This window comes from Schistocerca americana, chromosome 8 (genome assembly GCF_021461395.2).
Source record: "Schistocerca americana isolate TAMUIC-IGC-003095 chromosome 8, iqSchAmer2.1, whole genome shotgun sequence".
Taxonomy (NCBI): domain Eukaryota; kingdom Metazoa; phylum Arthropoda; class Insecta; order Orthoptera; family Acrididae; genus Schistocerca; species Schistocerca americana.
Genome location: NC_060126.1, coordinates 450,494,906 through 450,514,551, shown reverse-complemented (window position 1 = coordinate 450,514,551; position 19,646 = coordinate 450,494,906). Strand labels below are relative to the sequence as shown.

General features: G+C 45.9%; 1 protein-coding gene across 1 annotated transcript in view; it reads left to right on the top strand.

Moving 5' to 3' along the window:
* The window catches only part of LOC124545916 (homeobox protein cut), a 167,350-nt gene that overhangs the window by 99,467 nt on the left and 48,237 nt on the right, over positions 1-19,646 (top strand). Inside the window, exons 2-6 of the mRNA XM_047124877.1 lie at positions 2,483-2,664; positions 8,132-8,253; positions 12,278-13,365; positions 13,666-13,887; positions 15,706-15,988. Coding sequence (XP_046980833.1) covers positions 2,483-2,664; positions 8,132-8,253; positions 12,278-13,365; positions 13,666-13,887; positions 15,706-15,988 — 1,897 coding nt within the window. The remainder of the gene's footprint in view (positions 1-2,482; positions 2,665-8,131; positions 8,254-12,277; positions 13,366-13,665; positions 13,888-15,705; positions 15,989-19,646) is intronic.

Sequence of the window (19,646 nt, the reverse complement as noted above, 5' to 3'; positions counted from 1 at the left end):
AGCAAAAGTGGTTTGCTTATAGGGAAGAGGGGGCCGCGAGCTCTGCGCGTGGGGTTTCGGACGGAGTTAAAATGTATCCTTGTGTTATCTCTGCGTCCTCCCCTCTCATTCCCCCGTCCCCCTTTCCATGGCACCTCAGATCGCGTCGAGGGTGCGACTGGTCCTAACATCTCGCTCTCTGGCATTTCCTTTTTTTTTTTTTCATTATTTCTTTTCCGTCTCAGTCTCTCTCTCTGCGTCTCCCTCTCTCCCGCGGCGGGCCTGCTCAGGTTACTTCAGGCAGGGATGCGGGCGTAAAGGGGTAAGAGGGCGCGGTGGGCCGGTGACTAACGCAGAGTCGTTATTATAGAAATAAGGCCCATAGCTCGGGCACTTTTATAGTCACCGTTGTTTCTCCTGGTATCGCGTCCAGGCGGGAGCCGCATCGCGCTACGTGTGCGCGCCGCCCCTGGCGGGCTGTAAACTGCCGTTCGTGGCTCTTTTAGCGGGGCGCTAAATGCTGTTCGTCTCTCTCTCTCTCTCTCTCTCTCTCTCTCTCTCCTTCGACCAACCTAAAAGCGTCCGCCTCCTCACAGGCAAGTATCGAGGCTGCAGCTAGCACAGTCGCCATGCGGTTTCCTCCGCTGCACGACGAGCCTGACTCCCCCTCCGCTTATACAATCTTTCCCTCCAAGACAGAATGACTTTGTACTGTTGTATATGGTAGCGCAAAGAGCAGGAAACAATTTTTAAAAAAGACAAACTGTCCACAGAGAAAAGTGAACGAGATTTATTATACAATTTGTTCCTATTTCTTACGGAGGTAAATACAGTGTTTGTTGTTGTGGTCTTCAATCCGAAGACTGGATTGCCCCATATCCCCACGGTAGTTCATCCTATGCAAGTCTCTTCATTACTACATTATTACTGCGACCTACATTCGCTTGTACCTGCTTACTCTATCGTTCTTTAATCTCCCTCTACAATTTCTACACCCTCACACATCCCTCCGTAACCAACCTGACGATTCCTCGAAGCCTGAAAATATGTCCTATTACCGATCCCGCATTTGAATCGAGTCGTGTCATACTTTGTTTTTCTTCCCATTTCATTAGTTATCTGATCCAGTGAGTAAAGCAGTCACCAGCTCACCAGCCCAACGTTTGGTGTGATCCGACCTACCGAAATAATATTCAGCATTGTTCTTAGCAAAAACTTGTACTGAACTGTTCAACATCCATGTTTCACATCTGTACAAGGCTTCACGTCAAATACCTTCAGAAAAGACTTCCTAATACTTAAATTTATACTCGATGTTAACAAATTTCTGTTTTTTTCTCTGTCGCTTTTCTTGGTATTGCCAGTTTGTATATTATTTTCTATCTACTTCTGCCAATGTCAGTTATTATCCTCCCAAAACAGTAAAACTTGTCTATTAGGTTCATTGCCTCATTTCCTAAATTCATTACCTTATGATCAACTGAATTAATTCGATTACATTCCATTGCCCTTGTACTACGCTTGTTGGTATTCATCTTACAGTCTCTCTTCAAGACACTATTTATTCCACTCAGCTGTGGTCACCCACATCCTTTGATGTCTCAGGCGTAATTTATATGTCATAAGCAAATATCGAAGTTATTGCTTCTTCTCCTTCAATTTTAGCTCCCAAACGCAGTAGCACACTTGTAGTTGTGACCATCAGAAACCTTGTCTTAGACACCATAGGGTGAAGAGATGCACACGACAGGTGTTGTAATACGTATGATTATAGTGGTTCTTATGTTCCGGTGCTCCGCGGTACACATTATACTACTTGCGCGACCAAGATTTCCCCTTTGTTAAAGTAAAAGTTGGTAGTGCCTAGAAAGTACATGCGACGCCGTCGCGGATATGAATAGTGCCAATATACGATTCGTGATGGTTGGCTAGTCCTGATTACTGGTCTAATGATAAATGGTACGTGCGCAGCTTAAAGGTGTTGTCTTCAAAAGTGTTTACCAAGTATATAGATGGTCGGAAATGGTCTGCAGCTCCACCTGGAAGTTGGAAAGTTGTCGTAAGGTCTTATGTGACCAAACTGCTGAGGTCATCGGTCCCTAACCTTACGCAAAACTTAATCTAACTTAAACTAACTTGCGCTAAGGACAACACACAGAGCCGGCCGCGGTGGCCGTGCGGTTCTAGGCGCTTCAGCCCGGAACCGAGAGACTGCTATGGTCGCAGGTTTGAATCCTGCCTCGGGCATGGATGTGTGTGATGTCCTTAGGTTAGTTAGGTTTAATTAGTTCTAAGTTCTAGCGGACTGATGACCTCAGATGTTAAGTCCCATAGTGCTCAGAGCCATTTGAACCATTTGAACAACACACAGAGCCATGCCCGAGGGAGGACTCGAACCTCCGACGGGCCTCTCTGGACTCGTGACTTTAGCGGTAGATTTCCTCGTGAGTTAATCGCAGTATAGCTGTCCAGCTGTGTGACACGGGGCTTCGCCGTGTTGCAGATCGCGCAGCTGCTGGAAGACGTGCAGCGGCTGCAGACGACGCTGTCGCAGCTGCAGGAGTCTTCGGCGGCACAGGTGGCGCGCCTGGAGGAACAACTGGAGCACCGGCGGCAGCACATCGCGCGCCTGGAGAACAGGCTGGACCAGCAGCGCGACTACGATGACCTCAAGCGGGAGGTTAGGTGAGTCCTCACCGGAGTGGATGCACTCCACCGCCTAGCAGCAACGCTGTCTGCCGTAGGAGGATAATCACTGTCTCGTAAAAGCAGCTGTGACTACGCTAAATTGTCTGACTTCAAAAACAGCTGAGGTGAGGTGACAGCTGTATCGCAAACCAGAAAAATGAGGGGCACTGACCTCTAAGCTTGAGTGGAGTTTCTTGGTCCTACTTTCTACGCCTTCTGTAGATTATGTCAGTTCATTCCTCCCTTCATTGTGTAGGTTAATCTTTCTTGCACATTCGGAAATGGCAGCAACGGGCCATTATCCTTCATAGTATATGATACACTGAAGGAGTGGTGATATGTGTAAAGACTGTTGGTCACAGAATAAAGTGTCCGCCCCACAGTGAGCAAACGGTGGAGTAAGTCCAGAAAGGGGCAAAGAAAAGATATCGTGGAGTGAAAAGATGACATGAAATGCGTTCTGCTTGGTTTATATTCTTCCAAATTATCGTAAAGTCCATTTGGTTGTGAATATTATTTGCAAAATGAAATAAAATAAGATCTACGGTGCGATTTACTAGTAACGAGCTCCCCCTTGACGTAGATATTGCTAGTTACTGCAGTCTGATTATTCTTCGAAGATGTTGCTAAACAAACTGAATTTTTATTTTTCTGCCTTTGCGACATTCATAATACACCGTTAGCCTGTCATTGGTAGGAGCAAAACTGTGTAAGGTCTGGAAGGGTTGCTTTTTGGCAGCTGACAACAGACAGCCAATTATTGGGAAAATTTATTGTACCGTAGACAGTTATAAATGGTGGGCAAACATTCACTCTTTGTCCTGTCGTGTCGCTTTATTCGGTACTACAGACAGCAGAGTGAAGGCGGTATTGAAGTTGGTAACTCGACAGGGAGCTGTTTTTGCACATAACGTCCTCAATTACTTGTTGTATGTATTCCAATTTTTGCCTTTCCCAACAGTTTATACCCTCTACAGGTCCCTCCAGTACCATGGAAATTATTCCCTGAAGTCTTAACATATGTCCTATTATCGTACCCAGTCTTCTTCTCAATACTTCTTACATTTTTATTTTCTCACTGATTCTGCAAAGAATCCCCTCATTCCTTATCTTATCAGTCCATCTAGTTTTCATTACCTTCTTGTAGCACCACATGACTAACGCTCTCGTCTTTTTCGTAGCCATTTATCAATAGAAATAAGGGGCATTTGGCCTCGGATGCCGAGTCCGATGGCCGTTTTGAGCTGCGAAATGGATGAAATAACAAAAAGCACAATAACTCTAATGGAACAGTGTCTCGCATATACATTTAATTTAGTGTATGCTGGCGCTCGTCGTTCATATGTGTCCCCGCACTTCCTGTGGGACTCATCAAGGCGAGCGATCGGGAGCGCTTCATTGTTATCGTAGTGCTGAAATCGGCCAGCGGATGTGACGTGACGCTCGGTTGATTCGCGCCCTCACCTGTTGCTCGCTGCCGAAAGCACACGTATTGATGGGGGGAGGGCGACGTGTGACGGCCACGAGGGTGGTGAGGTGTGTGTGTGTGTGTGTGTGTGTGTGTGTGAGAGAGAGAGAGAGAGAGAGAGAGAGAGAGAGAGAGAGAGCTGCCACGAAGCGAGCAAATAAAATATTGCGTTCAGTGCCCTCGGCGCGCCGGAACTTGTATTGTCACAACCATCAGTTTGGCTAAAGATTACGCTGCCGAAACTCACTATGCATGTTGTCCTCAGGCATTATGTATTCAACCTGTGTTTTGTTCGGTCCAATTTATTTGGAACATATGCAACGACTAACTCCTCTCTCGAGTAAAAATAAACTTGCAACATGTTCCAGTAGTTTCGGCTCTCTGTAAAGAATATTTAATAATTCCCACTGATGTTCTGTCGTAGATTTCAATTTACGATACGTATTTGCGTTCAACAGCACACGCATCGAAACTGTAGATTAACTTCCTTCCGTGTAGTTATCATTCAGTGCCTTACATGTTAGAATTCTTACGTTTATTCACGCTCAGTGTCGTTTGTCAAGCTTTTTAGGAGCAAAATATTCGGTTTTCGCAACCTTCACACCATTTATGTTCAACTACGAGTCACTTCACTTGCAATATGCAGTGTGTCTCACCTAAGAGTCGTCAGAAGCATTTTCTCTGGTGTTACGACAGATATTTGCGATTTCATTCTTGCAGTGTGTTGCTGGAATCGGATCAAATAAATACTGCTCGTTGTGCTTCATGTGACGCCCAGCGTCGACGGAAAGCGTCGTTTGGTTTCCCCTTTCAAAGAGAATGATTTTTAAATCGGAATTTTACCTGGCACTTCGAGAGAGCTGTCTCAAATTAGTCTAGTGCAATATTCGTTTCATCAGTATGTATTAACAGGAACAGTAAAACACGAAGAAAAACCTAGAACTCCAGGAGCGAGAGCACAGCCATCGCTCTTGCTGACTGCTACTCCCACGCAACAGCACTGCTCTGCCGCTTTTGGAGTTCTAGGTTATTCTTCGTGTTTTACTGTTCCTGTTAATACATACTGATGAAACGAATATTGCACTAGACTAATTTGAGACAGCTCTGTCGAAGTGGCTCATAAAATTCCGATTTAAAAATTAGTTTTTTCGTAACGGAAAAAGAAACCGACACTTTCCGTCGAAACTGGGTATCACATGGAGTCTTAATGAACAGTATTTGTTTGGGCTGATTCCGGCTACACACTGCAAGATTGAACATCTAATGAAATACCAGAGGAAATGTGCCTGACGACCCATAGGACAGTGACCCGGTGAATTACAACACCACCTTAGCTAAATTTCATCTGTGGAGTTAGCTCCCATGAAAGATTTTAAATAAATACGTTTTCTGCTGTTTTTAATTGGGTTCCAACGACGTTCTGTAACACTAGATAAGTGCAAAAAAGCTAGAAGGTTATTCAGCGTCACTGACTTTTTCTTCTCTCCGCTCGAGTTATTTTCTAATGTTCTATTATTGTATAGCTATTTTATTCCACGTACATTTCTCTTACGTTATAGAAGCTCACATAGCTAACCGTGAATGACATACAACATATTTCTACGCCTCGGAAGAACAGTAAACATCGGCGGCAACCAATCGGCTCGAAGTTCATCTCTGACGAAATATGTTCCATGTTTACATCGCGGATTTGCGTAGGCCGTAAAGTCTTTAGGAAAACTCGTACATTTGCTCTTCCTCAAAATCCCGAGAATTTCTCAAACGTCACACAAAGACCACAAACGAGAGCGGAATAGCAGAGAGAAGTGAAGGTGACAGGGAAAGCCGTTAAGCCGAATAAACGCGCGCGATATGATGTCAAATACACTTGTATTAACATTTTTTTGTACACTTGGTGCGCAGAGCTTGTGAAATATGTCCTCCTTAGTTACACAAAGAAGTATGCACTGCACAGCTTCTAAAATTCTGACCAAATTCAACTGTTTGTGGGACTACGTTTTCAGACGGGATAAAACGCTTACTGCGGCGACACAGTTTGACGAGATTAGTGGGGCGTGTTGATACGAGTTTCCACGCTCTGTTGTGACACACCAGTTGAGAATATGGACTCAGACCATCTAGCACGGAACAAATTTAAACATTTCATATGAAGCGTGATGTTAACCGATTTTCTGCCTTTTATAAAATTCCATAATTGGTATGGCAAAAGTGAGTCTACCGACTTTTGGGTTTTTGTGTAACGCAACTTAGACGTAATGTGTTTTTGTCTCGTACTGAAAACAGCAAAACCGTGTGTCTTCGCACGACGCGATGTTGCCGCTGTAAAATGAAATTGCTTCTCAGCTGCTAAAGCTAGTTTCCTTATGAGCAAGATGCACGTAAAATTTTTCTCATAACTGGGAGAACCGATGAGAAATTTTCACCTCCGGCGAGGACGAGTAAAAATATTTAATATGTGGGAGAGGAAAGACGATTGGCAGTTATCGGAAAAACGCCTGGCATCTAAGGAACGCGGGAAGTTCTCCCCTATTCGGATGGAAAGAGACCATACAGAACGGAAACTTACGATGGAACACATCGCTTTCACTGACGTCTGTGTCTAGATAGTATCGATATTCGGTAAATTCTGATGTCGTTTCTAGAAAGGCTAATCAAAAGATACTTTGAAGTTTTTCTTATCCTTTTCTTTGTTAAAGTTGCTCTCTACTGTTTCATGGGCCTTATTACCATTTTTTCATTACTACATTCCGATTATTGGCGGATATTCTCCTTATTTCATGGTGTCAAATACTATGTTTACTTCACAGCTAAAGCCACGTCGATCTCTTACCCCTGCACTTATCTAATACGAACAAATACTTCGCCGCTACAGACCTCGATGTCTACGAAATGCTAGCTGTAACTTCCTCTTTTTTTTCTGATTAATAACTTCGTGCAGCAGATACTATGCGCGTCAGAGATATTGCTTTACACTAAACTATTACTCCAGAAACGGACATCTAAGAGAGTGACAGACGCAGCCTATTTCCATAAGAATTTATAACCATTAGAGCATTTAATGAAAGACATAGGCTTCGAGAATGTCATGAATTTCACAGTGAAGATGGCAGTTCTTGGCGATATTGTAATACTAGTGCTTCATTTCCCAGGGTATTGATTTTCTCCTCGTTCAGATCATGACTTGAGTATGTTACCAGGACAGTCTTACGGCTCCTCGTCTCCAGTAGTCTTTCGCAGCTGTACTTGCAGCTTCTGGTGAGATGTTCAGCTGCTGAAGATTAGTGAAGACAATGTTCCCAGAAGAATCAAAAGTCACACTAGGATTGGCTACCAGAAGACAGCAAAAACTATTATAGCTGGAGAATTTGTTTGCAGTTGTGACTGTAAATGAAATTGTTTTATAATGCAGGGCTGTTTAAAAATATACATCTCGTTTAGTTAATTTTTATTTTATGAAATATAGATTCCTTTTGCTGTCTTCTACGGATAGCCAAGCCTAGTGAATTACAAGTAGTCTAAAGAGAGCTTTGCGAACTTTTTGAATAACCCTGTATTTGTTTCGTGGTGGTACCTTATCCGCGTTCTGTGCTGTTAACTGTGCGGCACGAGTAGTAGTCATAATGTTTTAATCATCACCTCGAAAAAATAGAGTTATATAATACAATCGTGGGTTTATTTTCCGGTACATGTCTGCAGTTCTGGTACACGTTGAAATCTCCTCACCACAGTACCGTAACACGCTGTTAGAGGAACCAAAGGAAAATGGCACAGGCAGTTGCCAAAGTGGAGACTGACTGCCTAATTTTGTTTTGGTTCCTCTAGCTGCTTACTGTGGTACAGTGGCGTGGGGATTTCAGTGTGCACCAGGACGTACACGTACAAACAGAAAATTATGTAAATTTATTCTTTCGAGCCTTAAAGCCTTATCACTGCCCATCATACAGGTATGCCTACCCGGAGTCAGTGGGCATGTCTAAAGTGTGTTGCTGTTTTCAGTCTGCTGCGGGCGATGGAGCTGCCACTGTCTGGAGACAAGCCGCTGGAGCTTCTGCTCCTGGAGAGGAGCAAGGCGGCTGCGACGGCCCTGCAGGCGGAGGCCAAGACACCGGAGTCCGCAGGTGGGTGGCTGGACAGATGTGCGCGCGCGCGCTGGAGTAACAGCTACCGCTGCAGCCTCTCGGTCGCCGTCACGGGCATTCGCGGGGAGGGGCTAGAGCAAGAACAGCAGAAGGGCTAGGCGGTGTAAGTACTTCAGGACTGAAATGGAAAGCAGGCACGGGAACACCTGTGAAAGCGGGAGAAATCGTCTTCTCATATCCAGCAGAATACTAGCATAGGGCGAAAATGAGGACGATGAATATTTCCCAAGGAAACTCGTGATTTTTGAATTGCATTCTGTGGTGTAGAGGTATTTACGGAACGACTACCTGTCTTCGAAATTTCTGACAACGCTTCTGTGCACAATGGTCGTCTTGTGCTCAGAAACGAAGCTCACGGATACCGTAGCACGCAATAGGTGTACTCTGCGCTAATAACCAGGAATCTGAGATAGGAAATGTTAAACTCAGACTAGTTGGGAGATTCCTAAGGAAGTCTAAATCATGTATTAACGAGGTCTTGTAAAAAAAAAAAAGTATTTTGAGTATTACATTTTATTGCGTGCGTATCGCTGCTCTGCGTTGCCTTAAGACCTAACTGGGTGGTAATGTTAGATGTGAAACGATTCTTACTTGAAGAGAAATACTCTTCGTATCTACATAGCTAAGCATTGTTTATCGAATGAGCGCTCTAGGACGAATATTTTTGCTCCAAAAAAGACCATCACTTAAAAAAAAGGTCCTCTGACACGTTAGTTGCACTCACGGGCGCAACAAACTCTACATTCGAGAAGTGTGACGATCAACTCATAAAAAGTGACAGATCACTTCCCGGACGTGGGCATTGTGCCACAGTGGCGATTACATTCACACGGCAGCAAACATCCCACATACCGGTAGGCACACCATACAGAAAAAAGGTGGAGCTTCCGCCTGAAATTGCTTCACTCTGCATCCTGTCGACAAGAGGCAGTCACCTCCGCCCGCAGACGCCCGAGAGGGCGCATATTAAATATAATCGAGTTAGGTAAAATATTACGACGTATGTTTCCTAGGAGTTGGCATTACTGAGAAATGTCGGAGGAAAATTATCGTAGCTGCAAAGTGTTGCATTTAAGGAAATACTAAGTTGTACAACAAAGAAACTGCTATATCTCCTCTTCACCTGTTGCAACCTTCTTTCGATATTTTGAACCATTCATCAAATATTAACGTTTCGTTGCTTCCGTTGCTGCATGTGAATGCTAAATGTACTGTGACGCACGTGAGTGGTATACAATATTTATAAAATTCAAGATAAAGATCCAGCCAGGACGAGACCGTTGTTGTCAACGTGTTAATGTATCTGTTGAGAACGTCACATACAACCAAGTATTGCGACCTGTTCTAGAACGCTGCTCCACTGTTTGGACTCATCATTACTTCTGTCAACAGAAATAGAAAGAATCGAGAGATACGCTGCTACACTCAGAATAATTCCGTTCAGACTATACTAAAGTACGGGTATAACTGCATTGATTGATACGTTAAAATGGCAACTGTCGGAAGGCGAATTTATTGTCACGAAATTCAGTGAACTGGTATCGAGGCAGACCATGGACCGAGTCTGCTGCCTTCATTATTTCTTGTGGCTAAGGAACAAGAAAAGAAGAAAGACTTGGAGGCATAGGGACACACAGAAACAGTATTTTCTCGTCCCACTCCGTACAAAAATGCAAAAGCACAGAGTGGATAGTATTAGACTAAAATAATCTCCGTTATACACTGTGCAATGGCATGTGCGCTATATATGTAGATATATTTACAGTATTTTAGTCTTCTCAGCTAAAAGTACTAAATTCGTAATTAGCTTCCTGTGTGCGACAATTTGCAATAAATTTGGCATCGTTCCTAGACTTGCTCCAAAAATAGTATGCATATCGATGTACAGAATTTGCTTTCGCCTCTGTGTTCAACACCAATTGTGACGGTGCCAGAGCGCTATGCTTAGCATTAGCAGCTTCAGCTTCTAATTCGCATTTCTTTTTCCTGTGTGTATCTCAGCCGTTGCCTGCCTAATGCACGATCTGTTTTAGATGTGTATCGTTGTACCCTCTGAGTATAAAGAAAATCGATAACCCCTGTAGCTGCCCGTCCTTCTTCTGTGTCCTTCCTAATTTTTGTTTCGCTGTGATTGTTGTGTTCTGCTAATAAACCTTTTCCGATATATTCCCCCCTTTTTTTTTAATAAAAAATCTGTCGCTATTCTGGCATTCCGGACAACCTGCCTGGCTTCAGTGCATGCGCCAAAGTCGAACAGACATTAACCACGCATGAAAACCAACCGTAGTAGAAAAAATGTATGTTTATTTTTCTTTATCATTAACAGTTATCTTTAATATACATGTTTACTCTTCAGAGGAAGTCAGCTTGATTGCCTTTTTAACTCCTCCCACAAGTAAAAGTTGAAAAGTATGGCAGCTTCATAAAACTGGCGTCTAGTTAATTTGTTTCTGTAACCACTTATCAGGCTAACTTCGTAAAACTGATTCAGTGTGCTATATAAATATATCGCCTCATAGAAGCTATAACTAAGAAACAGGCGTAAAAAAAGCGGCTAAACATAAATATACGACGGTAATTAACATTGAAATAATTTCATTTGTAGCTACCAGATAACATTAACAAAATTTATACCATTATGAAGTTCTGATAATGCGCAGAATTTTCCGTTTATAAATCTGGGGCTTGTAAGTGTGTGTAACTGCAACGTTTCAGTTGTGGTTACCGACAACTACGTGAGATATGGGTGGTTACATCCAGTGCCTGTTCAGAGTGCAGAATACTCTGGGTGCATCCAATTTTCAAGCAGTTACCTACGTTTTGGTATTGTAATAAATGATGTCAGAAAACATCTGCTTTTTTTTAGTTTCCATTAATCTGTGATTGCCATAGATATTGGCAAACAACAGGTATAAATAGCCGTAGCTCACGAACGATAAAAATTTTGTCCGGTAGTATTACCACGGTAAGCTGACACTGTCTATTGACGTCACCTTCTAACAACATCATACAAAAGGAGAATCACAGCATTATAGTTTTACAGTGCCTCCGATGAATTAAGCACGAGCTGCAGAGGAAAAATGTGTTTTTTTCCTGAAGTGTGGGCTCAAATGGCTCAAATGGCTCTGAGCACTATGGGACTTAACATCTATGGTCATCAGTCCCCTAGAACTTAGAACTACTTAAACCTAACTAACCTAAGGACATCACACAACACCCAGCCATCACGAGGCAGAGAAAATCCCTGACCCCGCCGGGAATCGAACCCGGGAACCCGGGCGTGGGAAGCGAGAACGCTACCGCACGACCACGAGATGCGGGCTGAAGTGTGGGATCAGCTTAGTTTTTTAATAGGACGGTATGATAATTCTGTACTATCACACTAGGCCTAATAAGTCAGTTTTTAAAATACTTGTATGGTATTGTATTTGAGCGAATAGATATTGTTGAAACAGCTGTAACTTGGTCATGTGGTCCTCAACCACACCAACGGCACTATGGCGTTGAACCGTTTCAGTACCTCCATTGAAGGGAAGCATCATGCGATCGCCCTTCATACAAGTTCGTCTAGTCGAAAAATCTACTCACTTCAATACTTTTTTCAAAAAATTAGATCATTTAAATCGTCTCCTTAAGCTTCTGTTAATAGTCTAATATTACAACAACGTTTAACTCGAATCACGTGAACCTCAGTGCGTAGAAAGCAAGGTAATGTAGGCCAACAAACATCATTCGAATGCGAATAAAACATGTGCTGTCGTGAGTTCCTCCCTCTGATTTAAATAAAATATGATTAGAATGTCGTAGCAACCTCGGCATAAAGTCGAACAGCAAATTTGTGTGTTACACAGTTGCAAAGATGAAAGACGGTTTCATATTTTACGTCCGTCGCAAAATGGGCTGGGGGGGGGGGGTGTCCATTCCTTTCCTGGAAGATATTCGGAGAGCGTCAGAATACAAGAATCACAGCGAGACAAAAGCGGCATTCCCCGTGTGTTTGCAGGGCTGCTGGGCGCGCCCGCCACCGCCCCCACGCCCCTGGGCGGCGCGCAGCACCTGCACCACGGGTCCCTGCCGCCCGCGTCCGCCTCCACAGCGGTGCCGCCCCCGCACTTGCACCACCTGGGCGAGCCGCCGGCGCTCGGCCCGCCTCCGCCCGTCCCGCACCCTCTGGACCCGCTGTCCTCCGCCCCCGGAGTCCAGCAGGCGCCGCCCCCACCGCAGCCTCCGTCCACCCCGTCCTCCTCCTCCGCCTCCTCCGCACCCTCCGCGCTGCCACAGCAACAGCCTCCGCCGCCCCCGCAGACGCCGTCTTCGGCGCCGCAGACCCCTGCCCCGCACTCTTCCGCCCCCTCGGCCACGTCGGCGGCCGCGGCGGCAGCTGCGGCGGCGGCCGCGGCGGCGGCTTCGTCGTCTTCCCCGTCAGCTGCGGCGGCGGCTGCAGCGGCCGCCATGCTGTTCCCGCCGCCGCTGCAGAACGTGGAGACGTTCGGCTCGTTCCTCGGAGAGGAGATCGTGGCCAACTGGAGGCGGTCCCTGGAGCGCACCATCCTCAGCCAGGGGCACCCGGTGGGCCACCCGGGCGTGCCCCCCGCGCCCCCGGGCCAGCCCCAGCAGCCGCAGGTGTCGGCCCCCGAGCACATGCAGCCGCCGGCCTCGAACCAGCAACCCTCTCTGACGTCAGTTCGCTCGCCCCCAGATCCCCTGCAGCAGCAGCAGTCGACGCCGCAGCCTCCGTCTCAGGGTGGCGGCTCGGGCGCGCCGTCGCCGGTCGCGCGGACGCCACCGGCTCCGTCGTCGTCGTCGTCGTCGTCGTCCTCGTCCGCCGGCTCGGCCGCCGCGTCATCGGCCGGCGCATCCCCGGCGTCGGCGTCCGCGTCGCTAGTGAATACGACGCCCGCCATAGCCAGCCCGCTATCGGCACCACTGGACCACCCAGGTCTCCACCACCACGCCGGCCACCACCACCACCATCACCACCACCACCAGCAGCAGCAGCAGCAACAGCAGCTACTGAACGGCAGCCCACGTACGCCGCCGGACAGCAGCGGACCCGCCGCGACAGACGCCGTCACCAGCAATCCGGGACTGGTATGTACCACTAACATCCTCTACGTAACCTGCATTAACATTAGCGCTTTGTGGAGCCGTATATAAAAATTCGATTCTTTGTATCAGTGCTGCAGGCACCCTTCATGTGTAGGACAATGTTTACCACTTAGCGGTACCCTGTCCTTGAAGATAGCATGCATTTAGCGTTCGAACTGCGTATCACTTTTCGTTATATCCGTAGTTGTCAACACCTACAGTCTTCTCATAGGAAGTAATTGATTAAAGAAATAGTTAGGGATTGTCCGCTAGCGAATGACGGTGGAGCGGTGTCGGTCGCAGGTGATTCCGCCGCCGCCCACGAGTACGCCGACGCTGCCTCCCTCCTCCGCCGCCCCCATGTACTTCCGCAGCCCAGCGGACGAGGCCAGCATGAAGAGCCCCTTCCGCTTCGACGACCCGCGCAGCCCGTTCCGCTTCACCGACGACTCGCCCGTCGGCGGCGTGGCCCGGCTCGGCGAGTCGCTCATCCCCAAGGGGGACCCCATGGAGGCGCGCTTGCAGGTGAGTCCCAGCACGGTTTTATGTGGTGTCATAGTCCATTATCACATCGAAAAAGTCGGGGCGCGACAGTAAAAACTTGGTTACGCTGTTAGTCCTTCTCACATATTCACTCTTCAATGCGACACATTTTTCCGAATGACGGATGGCTTCGCAAAGTTGTTGGTTGCAAAAGTCTGCGTTTTGGGTGTTTAGGATACGTCCCATCTCGTCGTCATTCTGGAAATGACTGCCACGCAATGATTTCTCATCCGCATGAAGGGGAAGGGGGCGGGCCGCGGTGGTCTAGCGGTTCTAGGCGCTCAGTCAGGAACCGCGCGACTGCTGCGGTCGCAGGTTCGAATCCTGCCTCGGGCATGGATGTGTGTGATGTCCTTAGGTTAGTTAGGTTTAAGTAGTTCTAAGTTCTAGGGGGTTGATGGCCTTAGAAGTTAAGTCCCACAGTGCTCAGAGCCATTTGAACCAATTTAAGGGGAAGGGGTCACTGGGCTACATATCGAGAGAATGTGATATCTCGAAGAAGCAGTATGTTTGACTACGTCGTGTGCAGAATGAGCTGGTGCGTTGTCGTGGAGGAAAGACACCCCTGCGTCCAGTCTCCTGCTACGCATCGTCTCGACGACCTTCACAACCTCGTCAGAAGATTTCCGTTATAAGCTCATGCGCCACATAACCACTGCCTCGAATGGCGGTGCATTGTAATACATTTCTACCAACTCAACAAGGATTGTTGCAGCGCTGTTCCAGTTCTTAACCCTTCCAGCCTAACAATATGAAAAAATATAATTTTAAAGTTTTATCACATTATTAACCTTTATTATCATAGTAAGCAACGAATACAAGAAGGAACTGGCAAAAAGTAAACAGTTGTTTTAAAGAGGTGGTTGCGCTTTAAAATGTAAAATATGTAAATTTTTTTACAAAATTATTCTTACGATCGTAGTAAGCAACGAATATGAGAGTAAAATGGCAAAAGGTAAACAGTCTGTTGTTTTGAGGAGGTGGTTTCATTTCGGAACCACTAGAACACGCAGTTTTCGACCACCAATCGTTTCGTGTGAAGCAAATTTGTATTTTTCATGTGAAGCAAATTCGCATTTTTACTAGGCAAAATACCACGTCTCGAAACTTCCATGAACATATAACGCCTAAAACAAATTACATTCCTGGTTTCATTTCCATACTACTAATAAAAGCAGTAGTACAAACTCAAATTCTCTATTAAAAAAAAAGAAAAGACACGCATGTCACAATCTTCTACAAGCACGTAGCTAAATCTCGGCGCCGACTGTTGCTTTAAACGCTGTTAAGTGACTGCTAAAATATATTACATTCGTAGGAGTGCCTTTCCCATCCTTGACACAATCCGAGCCTGTGCTCCGTCTCTGATGATCTCATTGTCGAGGGGACGTTAAACTCAATCTTCCTTCCTTCTTTTCGTAGAAGTATCTCAGGTGTGCCACTAGAAATCTCTGTCTCGCAATAGCATTGGTGGTTTTACGCGAAAGGCACTGGTACTTAAAAAAGTTGAATCAGATGGTGGCTTCAGACAGAAACTATTAGGGCTCAAAGGATTAACAGTTGGACTGTCACATTGACGGACTTCGGGAAAGAGGAGAGTTTTGGTTTCGAAGGACGGGCATTTATAATGAGGTAAAACGTGCATTCAGAAACAAAGTCAGACATTATTGTTGTTTTAGGTGGTAAGCTAATTAGCTGCCATTTGAAGCTAGATGGACTTGAAAGGAAGAGGCAAAACAAAGTAGCTGTAGAGTGTGAGGAGGACTGCTAAGGCAAGCACCGATTGTCCGCTCTGTGCAGGAGATGCTACGCTACAACATGGACAAGTACGCGACGCAAAACCTGGATACGCTGCACATCTCTCGGCGGGTGCGCGAGCTGCTGTCCGTGAACAACATCGGGCAGCGGCTGTTCGCCAAGTACGTGCTCGGGCTGTCGCAGGGCACCGTCTCCGAGCTGCTGAGCAAGCCCAAGCCGTGGGACAAGCTCACCGAGAAGGGCCGCGACTCCTACCGCAAGATGCACGCCTGGGCGTGCGACGACAACGCCGTCCTGCTGCTCAAGTCGCTGATCCCCAAGAAAGGTGAGTGCGTCGACACGCTAATCCGTCCTAGAGCGACGAGTTCAGAGACACTGCGCCCTCATTTGTCACGTCGAAGCTTTAGAACACGGTGTACATTTTATAACCTGGGAGTACAAATTCTCCACAAGAAGACAACGACCGACCTATTTCACTATTAACTTCCTTCTCAAAGGTTGTGGAAAATTGATAGTATTTAAGAATGATGGAGCATGTCTGTGAATATAAGAGTCTGAGTCAGTCACAGTTTGGAGTCCAGAAAGGTCTCTTCATTAAAAGGTCTCTTCATTAAAGGTGCGATCAACAATTTCACTGAAATTATCAAAATGACAAGATTTCAACTACGGTGATGTTTGTCGATGTTTACGCCATGTGACTGAGCAGATTACAACACTCCTTTGGACAAAACGTTGTAGCTTTCGAAGGGTATAACGAGTAAATGGTTCCCTTCGCACTGAACTGATATGAAACAAAGGGCTACGTTAGACAGCTCATCCAGTCCTCATGACGTACCTTTTTCTTAGTGGGGACAAATTATTATTGAAGTTCCATATGTAATCACTATCGTTCTTTTCTCATACAAGGGGCATTCAGTAAGTAATGCCACACATTTTTTTTTCTGAAAGCGGATTCGTTTTATTCAGGATTCCAATACACCATGATATTCCCTACTCTTCTGGCTACAAACCCTTATTTTTCAACATAATCTCGGTCCAATGCGACAGCCTTTTGCCACGTTACTGAGAGGGTCTGTATGCCCGCATGGTACCACTCTACTGGTCGAGGTCAGGGCCAACGTCTTGCTGCATCAATAACCTCCCAATCATCCACGCTCTGCTTCCCGCAGAGTGCATCCTTCACTGGGCCAAACAGATGGAAGTCGGAAGTCGAGGAATCCAACAGACACACACCTTTGCATACCCCGACTGGTGGACAAGTGCGCCACCGCTATCAGCAGAGACGTACTGTCGAGTAGCGAGGTGTTTGATTGTGATCCATCAGTCAACTCGAGTGAGTGTCCGCACGTTCCAACATTGCAGGAGTCACAGCTTTGGGCTGCCAGGCGGCACGCGGAAGATCGGGCAGATTTGTGCGACCTTGCGATGACAACAGACGCCTCACGCAACGACTCATCGTGCTTTTGTTCACTGCCAGGTCCCCGTAGAGATTCTGCAAGCGACTATGAATATCTGCAATGCTCTATTTTTCCGCCAAACGAAATTCAGTGACAGCTCTCTGCGTGGACGCGCCTCCGTTACATGCGCCATTTTAAAGGCTACGTATAGCGCCACCAGCTATAGGAACTACATGAAACTGTAGGGGCTAAAGCGGGAATATTCCAAGATGTCCTACAACAAATTTAGCATTTTTTTTAACCGAAATTGGCCGAGAAAAAATTTGAGTTGCATTACTTACTGAACGCCCCCCTTATAAATGACCTTCCATCTTACACTGATAAAGCAGATCTTTGCTGAGGAGCAAGCATCATAATCGAGCTCAACAGAGCTGCAACAAGAGAAGGTACCATAAGTAAAGTATTCAAGAAGTATTATTAATTATTCCTCTGTAAATGGTACTTCATCTAAAACACAGGTTGTTCAATTTCGTATAAGACAAGCTGTATAATCATCAATAACAACACAGCACAGGGTAAAGGAAATATATAAAACTAATTGATCAGAACTTGAATTGGACGTAGGGGATACGCTGGTAGCTGCCCTCCCTAAAAATCAAATGTTCCTCCTGCTGTTACTAGTATCGTAGACAGCCGCGTCGTCAGATCGCTACACTTGTTTTAACACTGCGCTTCTGTGGCATTTTTGGTGTTCCTATCATTTCTGAGAAGAGATATATACTTATAGACTTTCAGAGCTCAGTAAACATGGGCTCTAAAATGCGTATCTTAAGAGTATGAGGACTTGTCCAGTAGAAGAGGTGTGTTTAACAGTAGCGAAGATGAATAAGTGATCATAGCTCATAAAGTATACATTTTAGAGCTCATTTTTACCAGACATTTTTCTTGTCTTGGTCCATACTACCAACACTGAAAATTTGTCGGTGGAGTTTCAAGTTCACCCTGACAGAAAAAGTGAAGCACCCAGAAGACGTCGGATGTCAATCTGCTTTCGCGCACATACACACTGCCGGCGTGTATGTAAATTAAGACTTTTAATTCTCAGTAACAAATAGAACGTCCACTAGTGAATTAGTGTTGTCCGTGTTTAGTGTTTTCAACGAGCCTCGTAGGGTGTGTAAGGGGTATAAAGGGTATATAAGGTGTTTGATGTTAAGTAATCACTGTAAAGGACCCGCAGATGCCGCGTGCACCTCTGAGACAGCGTTATCAGCAGCTGACAAGAGTCTGAAAGAGGCCTCGTTGTGGGTCTCCATTTGACCAGTTGGTCGAACTGTGCAATATCCAGATTTATGAGGCGTTAGGATGTGACAGTAGGCCGATGTTGGACTGCTTGGGGGAGGGAGAGCCGGGAAGCATGGACTGCTGATGAACGGCTCGCTTTGTGTTTAGTGATGAATCGCTTTCTGCACGACCTCAGAAGACCGTCGTCGGACAGTATGGCGGCGACCTGCGGAGGGATCCAGATTTTCTGATGTTGTGGAGGGGCACATCGTTGTTATTCCTGGCGTCATGTGTGAGGAGCCATCGCGTATGACTTCTTTAGGCGATGGCTGGTAGCGATTAAGAGAAGTCTGACGGCACAACGGTACGTTAAAGACACCCTGTATTACCTCTCATGCGACAGTATTGTGCTGCCATTTTATAGGAGGACAGTGCTCGTTCACATATGGAACGTGTATCCATAAGCTCAGAGAGGCGAACTGATGCATGCATCCAGGCCGTAGAGGGTGTAGGAGCATACTGGTAAGTGGCTGATAATGCAAAGTTCTTTGTAGTCACTGATATAAGATCACATACCCTCTCAACTCGTGAAGCTTCATTTCGTTTCCTCCTCCCTTCTGGGTGCTTCGTTTTTCTTGTCAGGCCGTATGTATACAGGTATTAGAAAGTCTTTGCATCACACATCTAGGGTTGATAGACCATGTCGTGGGGAGCAACTTCTGTTAGAGACAAAATGTTTGCTGATGCTTCCCGGCGACGCTAGACGTCCTTTAGTATTTACTGGAAGGAAGAGATTTCACCGAACTAGCATACTACCTAACCCAGTAAATTTATAGAGTGGTTTTCAGTTAGAAAACCGTACGAGTGAGTGTCTCTGAGTGGTGAAAGATATTTTAAAAGTAAATGAGGAACTTCAATTTTTCTGGGCTATCCCCTTTCGTGTGTAGCTGATGACTGGATTATAGGCAACACGCAAGGCATATACTTGCCGCAGAGGGTCTACACCCTTATGCCCCCCCAGGGGCATAAGCAATACGCAAGGACGCCTTGTGTCGCCAGGAAGCATCAGCAAACATTCTGTCTCTCGTAACATTTGTTCCCCATTACGTGACCTGTCATCCCTAGACATTTGATAGAAAGACTTTGAAACATCCTATATTTATTAACGCCAGAAAAAAAAAATCAATTTGTTCAGACGAGCAGTTTGAAGCCTATAAAAAGGAATATCGATGAGGTGGAACAATAGTAAGTATTAGACAGTGATTATGCTACAGTGAAGAAGTTATAAGGATATCAGAGCTG